Source organism: Chiloscyllium punctatum, chromosome 24, assembly GCF_047496795.1.
Source record: "Chiloscyllium punctatum isolate Juve2018m chromosome 24, sChiPun1.3, whole genome shotgun sequence".
Taxonomy (NCBI): Eukaryota; Metazoa; Chordata; class Chondrichthyes; order Orectolobiformes; family Hemiscylliidae; genus Chiloscyllium; species Chiloscyllium punctatum.
This window is the reverse complement of record NC_092762.1, coordinates 67934082-67945582: the sequence shown is the minus strand read 5'-3', so window position 1 is coordinate 67945582 and position 11501 is coordinate 67934082. Positions and strand designations below refer to the sequence as shown.

General features: G+C 35.7%; 1 protein-coding gene across 4 annotated transcripts in view; it reads right to left on the bottom strand.

Moving 5' to 3' along the window:
* Nucleotides 1-2426: 2426 nt before the first annotated feature.
* LOC140494656 (one cut domain family member 2-like) overlaps nt 2427-11501 on the bottom strand; it is a 110130-nt gene continuing 101055 nt past the window's right edge. For 2 of the 4 annotated variants that reach the window (XM_072594082.1, XM_072594083.1), the window contains one exon: nt 2427-11360. In XM_072594082.1, coding sequence (XP_072450183.1) covers nt 11068-11360 — 293 coding nt within the window. In that variant the 3' untranslated portion in view covers nt 2427-11067. The remainder of the gene's footprint in view (nt 11361-11501) is intronic. The other 2 variants (XR_011964023.1, XM_072594084.1) reach the window with 2 other exon arrangements.

Genomic DNA, 11501 nt, shown 5'->3' with positions numbered 1-11501 from the left:
TCCATTTAACTTGGAACATTATGAAATGTTGATCTGCCTAACAATTACACACTTGAAAATATTCAGGAATTTCCAAACAAGGAAAAATATCAGAAAGGATTCTATACAAACCAGTGCTTAGAGCAAAATGAGAGGACTTTTGTTAAATTACTTTTAAATTGAAATAAATAGTTTCGTTTTTGTCATTCTACAGTTCTCACAGCTGACAGGGTTCTGGCCACAGAGAGGTTAGGTGAACATGGACATCCATGAATTTGGATGGAAAATGTGCAAAGGTGATATCATATCTAAGGATTAACTAATGAGCCATCTATCTTATTGTGTCGGGGGGATTGCTGTGCTCAAACAGATTGCCATTTACAAAATTAATTAATTATTTGTAAAGCACTTTGAGATGTCCTGAAGTCAAGTGAAATGCTTCATAAGTATGATTTCTTTCTTGCTTTCCACCTGTAAACCTGTAAAACAATGCTGCTTGAAGTTATTGTGTGCTGAATATTCCTGTAGTAGCACATGGAAAGTATGACATGCGAGGTGGTAAATTGAAGGAAAGTAGGCAACACATTTCACACAAGAACATGCAGAAATTATAGGAGACAAATTAAGTGGTATTCATTATTATCCTGACTGGAGCTATTTTCTGAAATCCAAATGTGTCAGCACAGAGCCCAGTAGCAAGGATGTTCGATTAGATTCCCTACAGTGTGGAAACAGGCCTTTTGGCCCAACCAGTCCACACCGACCCTCCAAAGAGTAACGCACCCAGTCCCATTTCCCTCTGACTAATGCACCTAACAGCATGGGCAATTTAGCATGGCCAATTCACCTAACCTGCACAGCTTTGGACCGTGGGAGAAAACCCATACAGACACAGGGAGAATGTGCAAACTCCATGCAGACAGTCGTCTGAGGCTGGAATCGAACTTGGGAGACTGGTGCTGTGAGGCAGAAGTGCTAACTACTGAGCCACTGTGCCATTAGTCATGGAAAGAAATGTCTTGAAATAATCTTTACTTCTTTCTGCTCCTTCCATATTGTCGACCCATTCCCATTGTTATTACTCACCACAGTTTCTCCATTGGTTTTGGGGGTTTTCTTCTGGTTGCTACCAATGTTGCATCTTGATGGGTTAACAGGCAGTGCATGTTTCCCAAGGTAAGACTGGTTCTGTCAGCTGATGCTGCCCGCTGTGGAGAATGTGCATTGCTGCTTAAAGCAGCCAAGTGAAACAATTTGTGGACCATGCTTAATGAAGGAAAGCAAGCAGATTAGATTAAGAGACAAAGTTGAAATTTGAACTTGCACATGTTCCTCTGTCCCCTTTTCTTTTAGACTAAGACTATGGGTCAATATTAGCTTTGATAATCAAACATGGGTCTATGTGTACATACAACATATATATGAATGTTCCATACATATATACATACATATACATATGTATGTTTCATGTATATTAGCAATCTTTAATAAAGGAGGATATTTGCACTGTGTGTTATATTTGTGTTATAAGAAAACCATATTATTCAACCAACGTGATCAAATGGATGGGTAATAAATCAGTGGGTTTGAAATATTATAACATCATACAAAATGTTAGTGCAACAAGCAGTGTACAAGCATTTCTCAGTCTTGGCTCAGTGATAACACTGACATCTAAGTGATGAGGTCCTGAATTCAAATCTCATTGCAGAATCTGAGTACATAATGTCAGCAGAAAGTTTAATGCAACAACCAAGGCTTTTTTTTAGTATTTCTGTAACGTGCTTAAGGAAATGCTGCAATGTAAATGGTCCTGTGTTTCAGATGAGTTATTATGTCAAAGTCCATTCTGCCCAGATCCCGTGTCACTAATCAGCAAAAGAGTGGTTTCCCCCGTGCCTTGTCTTCCTGCAATCTTCAGCCATCTTTCTTATTGTGTCTGGGAGCTTGCTGTGCTCAAATAGATTGCCATTGACAAATACAATTATTTATTTGTAAAGCACTTTTGGAAGTCGTGAAGTCAAGTGACATGCTTTGTAAGTATGAGTTTTGTCTAGTTTCTTTTCTGTGATTCTAAAATAATGCTGTTTGAAATTATCATGCACTGAGTGTTCCTGAAGTAGCACATGGAAGGTATAACATGGAAGGTGGTAAATTGAAGGCAAATTGCTACCACATTTCACACAAGAACATGCGGTTTGCCAGCAGATAGTCTTCAGAAAATATAGGAAACAAATGATGTGGCATTCATTATAAATTGACAATTATAAGAATGCAATCTCACTACCAGGATATACCAAGTTTTCAGTACACAATATTAAACAGAGAAAAAATTTTTGTAATGAGTTTGGCACAAGCCAAATTAATAATGCCAGATGTAGGACTCCATTATTAGTGAATGAATAGAAAATAATTTATTGAACATAAATGTCAAAATTTACAGCACAGTAATGACAATAAAGCATGAACAAATAGGTGATTTTTGACAAAATGCAAATAGAAAGACATAATTGTGTATCTGATGGAGAGTTTATGACAAGATTATAGTACCTAAACACCGGACTATATATCAAGAGTTAGGTAACTGTATAAAGTGCCGAACACTTACCCATTTCAATAGCTTAACAACACTGAACAGAGTGTCCACATTTATAATTGCATTTCACAGTAGATAAGACATATGAAATAGGTATGGTGACAAAGCTAAGCTATAAATAAAGAGATGCAGCCAAATTTCTAGAACCATGCGCTAAGATGGCATTTATATCTCTACACAAAAAACTGTTTAACATTTTGAAGTCCGTACCATAAAATTTTTACTTCGTTACATTTCTTGCCCAAAAATATGAAAAAAAAGAGACGAAAGATTCAACCAAATAATATCACACCAATTCAATACGCTGGATGCCACATCATTTCTTTAATTTCCCTTGTAGAAGAGGATCATTATTCTCCAGAACAAGCTATTACAACATGAAAGCATTATACAACAGTGGCAGCCTCACAATATCATCTGTATCTTAGTTGCGACATAAGACTCTACAGATTTTATACATAGAAAATTTGTATTACCACAGTGTGGAAATTTTAATCTTTGGTTTCATTCACAATAAACATTTGCTGTTTATTGGTACTGTGTTAGGTAAATAATAACAATACTAAAATACCCTTATATTCAAAAATCCACTGGACTCCTAGACAGTTACAACAGATATAAATAAAGTCCTATAACACCAAATAGGGCAGCGTGTAAATTTTATGAAACTTGTATGTCCTCAGATTAAATGGTATGTAGAGTTTGTGGAAATGGGCCAGTCCATTTGCATTCATAGAAGTAGCAGGTAATAACATACTGAAGTGTAACAGTTGAAGAACAGACAGCATCATAGATAAATTTACATCAAAAGCTGTCACTATTGATTAAAGCTTCAGATTTCTGTAAAATGTTTCAAATGTTTAAATGCATGAATTTCTTAGTATATTTTGATTTGTAATTGGTTGACAATTGTGCATTACATATTCTGCTTTAAGTGGACAAACTCCAGAGTGTTCTACTCACAAATCATATTTTAGTTTCTTATAAGTTTGAGTGAGTGAATTCTAAATACAGGAACCTGGTTAGTGAAGATTTGGGGCAGCAGTAACAAACTTCACAATAAATAATTTTGAGATAATTATTTATGTTCAATTGTACTTAACATGTTTGTAATGATTAAACGTGTTATATTGGTATGTACAATGTATTTTACTGCTATTTATTATGAATGCCTTCGCATTCAGTTCAGATAATTGCAAAATTGTATAATTTAACAGAAAGAATATAAATGGCATTGCAATTTATGGCTTACTAAAAAATGGGATTTTCAATTAAGTTTCAAAGAGTGGATATTTTCAGGCACACACTAGCAGAGAAGGTTGCTGGAATGATATTGTATATTATTCAGTCATTAGGCCCCTATATTAAAGTTTTGCACTATTTGACAACATTGCACATCAGTACCTCAGGAATGGGTATAGTTAAATACCTGTTGGATATTGTCCAATCTATTTTCATTCTATCCTTTTAAATTCTAAGAACACAGCTTCCATCATGACACTTCCAATTTTACTTCTTGACTTTATTCAATTTTATAGAGGGATCCAATGACAGTATATACGAGAAATCCTACTGCATGTAAAACATAAGCTTACTGATCTCACTGAAACAATATATTTAAATATGGTTACAGAAAAAAACTGAATGTGAATTGCATTAGGACGGGCAACAAGGAATGTTCCAAAGTTATTTTATTTTAAATAAAATGCTTGCAAGCAATCATTTCCTTCTTAAGCAAATCATATTGTTATATTTTTGACTTAACTGTTAAATCACTAAAAGTAAGAATCTCTTCAGGGGAAAAGAGTTTAAAGAGTGTTGTAGTATCAATGCTTCCAGACCAAAATTGCTTGAACTGTGGTAATAACTAAATGTTGGGGTAAGACAAATGGTGACCCTCTCTCAACTAGACCTTGGCGATGGGAGACCCTGAGACTTTTAATATCTGAGTCTCACCTGCTTGGTGCCAGTCAGCTGCCTATGGGGAATGGGTGGAAGCAACTGCTGTTGGGAGCAGACATTTGACTGGCAAAGCCCAAAAGAACAAGAGTAGACAACAAGATAAATCTCAAGGAAAGAGGCTTCAGGAGCATCTGATGTGAGAGAATGGGGGTGTGAGGCTAATACTGTGAGGGTGGGAAAGAGGGTGGAAGGAAACAGAGCATGGGAGACTAAACATTCTACTTATTTAGGTGTTTCTGGTATTGATTTACTTCCATCCATATTTACCATGAAGACTTTCCCAGTCAGGCCACAGTTCAAATTGCAGCTGGAAGCTCATTAACATCAGCAGCTCCAGGTCTGCATATTTGAGCAAGCTTGTTGCTTGGTCAGAAGATCAAGTTAAAATTGATGAGGGCGAGATTGTTAGAGGATTTTAGTGGGTTATGTCTGCAGTCCACCTTCAGGTGGGTAGGAAATGTTAAAATTGTCTCTTATATTTCTGGATATCATAAGAATTCATTGCTATGGATGGAATGATCAAAAGGCTAACTTAAGTCAAAAATCAAGCTTTAATATGCAAATAATTTAGGCAAAGTGAGAAAAGCAGTGAGGCAAAACACTCAGTTCAAGATACTGTGATAGCATTGTATCACTACTATTGGTGAAATCATCAAATTACGACTTAGTTTTATTCCACCACTGAACATTTAATTCACAGAGGATTATTTGTCATTTGACCATAAAGCGATTTGAAGTTTCACTCAATAAGAAAACCAGGTAGCAGGATTAAGTATTCAGATGCTTTATTGTCAACCAATACAAAGTCTTAAAGAGATTGCTTATGTGAGACAACTGGACTCTTACTCTCAGCCAGTCATAATCCTTAAAAACAATAATTTTAATCTGACCTGTGCATAGAAACAAGACTAGCGTTTATTGGTTTACTTAAAACAGGCTTAGAACTGTCAAGTTCAAAATGTTTATTTTGTTTAATATATCTATGAAGCTGGGCTATCACAATTTTGCACCTTGAATAATTTCCAAAATCAATGTATATTCAGCCACTGAAAAAGATCTGATTCTAACCACAGGTCCTACGATCTCTGCCAATTGAAATTAGATTTGATTTTTCAGTTTATAATGTGCTGACCTGAATATTGTTAATCACTAATAATAATGAAAATGGTTGCTTAATGATGGATTGTTTCATGTGGGACACAACTTGACATCAATATTTTTCCATGATCCCCCTGCTCCCACTACCGATGCAAAGCTATCTGAAACATTTGGAAATTAATTCCACTTTCCTGTAGTGACTGACATTTAATATCTAATGCAATACATTAGTGATCTGCAACCGTTTTTTATAACTGGAATGCAGAGAAAAGTTTTAGCTCCCAGTTGCTCAGACATTTCAAGTTACAAATATCACAATTGGTTCAGCTATTTGTCTTTACATTCTCACAGATGTATACTAGACCACCATGTGGGAGTTTCATGTTACCAACACACAAGCACATGTTCGCTAAACCAGGATCTTTTCGAAATTACAATGCTGCATCTATGATACTCAAGACGAAATAACAATAGATAGGTGTATTGAATCCCTATACACATGAAGTTGTCTTAGGAGGCAGATAATTGTTTCACATTGTGTTATGGACATAACATTATAGATCGTGGGCATAGTTAATTCACTATCTTCACTATAGAGTAATCTGTTCATTAGCATGAGATTTTCATTTACCTTTATCCAACAATCATTCCACACACAATTTATTAACTAGAAGCAGAATTACTGAACTCAAACAAAAAAATTCAATACCAGAAGGCAAACTTAATATACATAGATGCTACTAGCAGTGAGCTTTTCCAGTTGTTTTATGTATGGAGCTAGTGTGGAATTAGAACTTGAGACAGTCGCATTAACCAAACACTTGGATCAATGTGACTATTTTCCACTTACATTAATATGATCTGCGCAAACTCCAATTGACACTATCAAACTCCAGCTGGCTCATTTTAGTAAATAGGACAGGGAAATAAATAATATTCATTTCAACTAAGTGCCTCCCATTTCCAGTGTTTATCTTGCCATTGTCCCTATTCTTGATTGACGGTGGCACTTAATTTATTTCCTTTCATTTCTATTTCATAGAGGCAGTAAGCTTTAATGAGTTATAATACTTGAAACAAAATCAGAACACTTGAGTCTTAGGAAATATTGCAATTCCATTTTCCCTTTTCCTGTAGCTGTCTTAACCTGCTGAACAATGAAGACATTTGCTGAATATTACACTTTAGAAAGTCTGTCTCCTGGACATGACAACATAAAAAGATGTAAAATTCTTTGTGTATTAGCTTGACAAAATCAGAATGCCAGCTCCAGTTATGAACTAAAATTGTGATTTTTTTTAACATACAAGCTTGACGTGGAGAAATTGGTAGTCTGAAAACACTTTTACAATGTCTATGCTGATTGTCTCTTTAGTAACACAAAAGACACTTGGTTCAATGTATATCTCCATGAGATAAAAAGCAACTACTTTGAAAAATTTGACTAAAAGGGATTTTTATTTAATGTTTTGTCTAGACTGTATTGTCAAGATCACTATTTGTTCAAGCTTTTTTTTCTTTTTTTTAAGTTTTAACACGGAATCATGGACATTTTTTTCTCACTTGCTATTCTCCTATCTGCACTATACAGCTGGCCCTGCGCAGTTATAAGAATAACCAGGTTTGGGTTATCTCTTTACATTTGACCATAGGCACAGCCAACACCACCTGCAGTTAATGCACAAACTCAGCACCTCAGCTTTTCAAATCAGGTCAGAGTGTCATCACAACACAATATATACAAAATTCTTCCACAATATGCAACAAATAACAGTTTCCATGCATAACTCCTATTCAAAATGAAATTTGGTATTAAAATCAATCATTTTCCAATACTAACCATACATTAGCTCTATAAAGAGTACATATTCATGCATAAATCATAATTTTAGTTTATCTGTTTTTTTTAGTTATAGCTGAACACATAACACTTATAAATACTGTATTAAGACATGACTCTGAAAGAAACACATCTGAACATAAAATTACCTCAAAGGACTGTAAAAGTATGAAAAGTGTAAACTCCGGGGTCCTTTATCAACCAGCATCAGCTTTCTAATTCATTGCCATAACATTCATATGTCTTCCATGAACGCATCAAAGTATACATGCCACCTTCTGCAAAATTATAATTTAACAGTATAAAGCTTCAAGTCACAATTTCCAAAACTAGCTAGTATTTATCACATAAACTATACATTAATAGTTGAGGTATTTCTGAGAAATTGTCATAAGCTTGCACGGTCTGTGTCACAGGCCCACCCGCAACAATGGGAACTTTGGTATATTCTTAAAACAGTTTGTTATTTGTAAAGCCAATCACATACTACCAGAATGTTAGTGCACACGTTCTGTGTCGGAGTTGAAATGAAGATGAGTGATAATGAGTTTAGGTTAATGAGAAAGTTCACCTTGCATGAATGGTCAATTCTTCCTTGAATCGTATGTTGACTAAAAATGATTGTACTTGCTTTTCAGTCTGTTTATTTATTTGAGGATTGTCATTGAACTATTAGCATTACAGTATAGAAAGTAATCTGTCATGTTATTAAATAAATATAAAATATAGATAGAACATTCAATAGAACATGAAGATTTTTCACAATGAGGAAACATTAATAACTCAGAATTGATTTAGGCCATGAGTGCATTATTAAGTCCGCCTTAGGTTAGGACACATTACAGGCTGAGACATTGTATGACGTAGTTATATTCAATGCAATATAATATGCTGGAGATTTCTTTCTACTTTTCCAGACTTTGATAGTTCAGATTATTTTGGACAGGGTGATTCTCTCTGCGGTTAGGATGGTGTATCCCTCTGCATTGAAGTGTTTGACAGGAATCTATAATGTGATGAGCAGCTCTTCAGCAATGATTCATCAGAACATAATCCTTGCTGAGACTAAATTCATTTGTTAATTGTTTTATTTTCATACATGCAATATAGAAAGTATGTTTAGTCCCAAAATGACCTAGGCATTGTTATGGTTGGACAGAGTAAGATACAAAATATAGCTACATATCATTTGAATTTCACACATTGAAATATATAACCTAAGTAACAGCATTCAGTTTTGCAGGAATATACAGAAGAGAATAGCAACAAGGAATGGTTCAATGGATAGAGAAAGATAGTGTTTTTTTTCTCCAGTTTGTTTTCATCCAGGAGATAGATTCACTTTACTGACCTCCTCTACAAATGCCCAATGCTTATGGATTTCAGTGGGATTTCTCAGAAAAAAAGTATTTATGTAACTCTTAGCTTAATTTGAATTTTTGATTATTTACATAATTTACATGATCCTAATCCCTAAGGAATTTTTGGTTCCATATGCCCCCTTTTGCTTATAAACTCCATGAATCATAGTCACAATCAAGGATGTAAGATATACAGGGTAATTAAAGAGAGGGTATCTCTGTGTTTCCCAATTCTTTTAAGACCTAGGTATGTTCCTCTCTCTTTCTCCACATTCCAAATCCCAGAATTGCCGTTGATGTCATCTCCTATATATATATAGGGTTAAGCTTCTGCTATGAATGTATAATTTAAAGCATAATGTTTAATAATGTAGATGAGTAAAATTCATAAATTAAATAAATACATAAATACACATATAAAACAAAACGTTCACACTTTGCCTTTTGCAATTATGCAAGAATCAATTACATTTTGAACAGATTGCCATTTAAGAATCTTCCCAGACTCAGAAGTTTCTGTTTTGTTTTTTATAAAAAGCAAAACATGTGCACTAATATCATCATCAGGGACTATAACTATTATTTAGGCAATCAATGCATTTGTCTGGGGCAGATTTTGGCAACATGACATCCCCGCCTGTTAGATTAAATTCAAGGACACTTCTGCCCACTCTACTCAGTTGTCTCAGTAAGATTCGTTGTGCCCCGGTTACTCCACAACGTAGGTAGGATGGTGAAAGGCTGAGCAGAAAACTCTGCTTCTAAAACTGAGGTTTACACAAGTTTCAAAGCTCAGAGGTCTACAAATAGTCATCGCTTTGGTTCAAGCAAGGCACTCGTCTTGTGGTCACTCTCTACTAGTAGTCTCCTGCATCACTGTAAAAGGTTTAAGGAATTTTGTTATCAGGATGTGTTTGCGATTTGGAGGACTGAGAGGTTGAGTGCGGGAGGAGTTACAAAACGCAGATCGTGCAAGGAAATCTTTGGTATCAGACGTGATTTTAAAATCACAATTGAAATTCAGTGAGGTAGCCTTTTTGGTTCTCACTATAAATGTCTCTACAAAGTTCACAACGGGAAGCGTTTTTGCTTCCCACTTAATACTACTAGATTTGGTTAAAGAATCAAGCTTTACCACATCACAAGACAGAAACAACATTAGAGGAGTTTTAGCGAAATACCGATCAGACATTCCATCTGTGCCTCTTCAATAGTACCTTAATATTCATTTTTAACAATGTACTATTCATCATAATGTTATTACTCTTACATACCAAAAGCTTGGTTATTTTTGGTTCTTTTCTTTTGTGAATCTGGTAAGTTGTTTTTTTTCTCAGTACACTAGTGTCTAATTTCGTCTTCATCAACAAGGTGCCTAACTCCCACAGCAAAGCGAATCAGTTCATTGAAAAAGAACCTTTATCATTAGATGGTACTCTACCCGCATTTTTTTTTAAAAATTCAGTATCCAGTGATGTTATGCCTCATGAAGTAGCATGAGACATTTAAAAAAGATTTTGTTTTTCGTGGAAAATTCTCTGTTTTTGGTATTGTATATGGCACAAGTCATCTTGTAGGTATTGCAACAACAAGTCATGTCGTACCATCACATGTGATTATCATTAAGGCAGCTGTTGCTATTGGCACAAGTTTTCCTCTCTATCACTTCGTTTCTGCAACTAGCCATTGAGTGACAAATCATTTTCGATCTTTATCTTTTTTTGGGGGTGGGGTTGAGGGGGGAGGGGGAAGGGAGTTGGGAAAGAGTCGTTTTGGGATTCCAATCCTTGTTGGAAAAGTTTGTGTCTTTTATCTTCTTTGGTAACAGAGACATTTCGGAAATAAATTCCATCCAGACTTAAATATCAACAAACACTTTTTTTTAATATATTTAGTCTATGACTAGGTCATTTCCTCATACAGGCTATTCTACAATGACCTTTATAGTGCGAGAGTTTGTCATGAAAATTACCCGAATATGTACTTTTTATGTGCTTCCAGACCCGCATCAACAGCCAGCGACACAGTGCAACTTATCTCCCGACCAGCTCCTTTATAACCCTGCCGTGGAGCAAGGTGTACACGTGTCTCCGATTTGATTTTCTTTGGAATTTATTTATTTCTAAAAATCGTGTTTTTATTTGGTTTAAAGCCTTTTTTTATGTTTTGGTTTTTGTCTTAATTCCAGAGTGTAGTAGCAGGCACGCTTGCTTGCCCACAATCCCCCTCTGTCACGCTTTGGTAAAAGTGCTTGCAGCTGACGCTGGTGGCCCGGTGGTGGTAGATGGCTCATCCACCCATCTGTCCATGCTTCGTCTGCGGGCATTCATGAAGAAGTTGCTGACTGTGTTGAGCTCCAGCCCCAGCTGCTGCGAAATGGTGACCTGCATTTCTTTGGATGGCCGTTTGTTTTCCTTGAATATGGCAATCAGTGTGCGGCGCTGAAGATCAGTGAAGACAAGGCGCTGCTTTTTGGGAGTGGTGGCTCGGTCTCGGCTTTGTTCTTGCTCTTTACGCTTGCAAGCTAAAGGAGAGGAGAGAGAAAAAAAAAACAGAGAAAAGCAAAAAGAAATTAAAATAAAGTAACAATAATATAGCCATGTGTTGAGGCTATGGAAATTAGTCCTGTGGGATAGAGCAATTCCTTATTTAAAGCTGTGGCTCC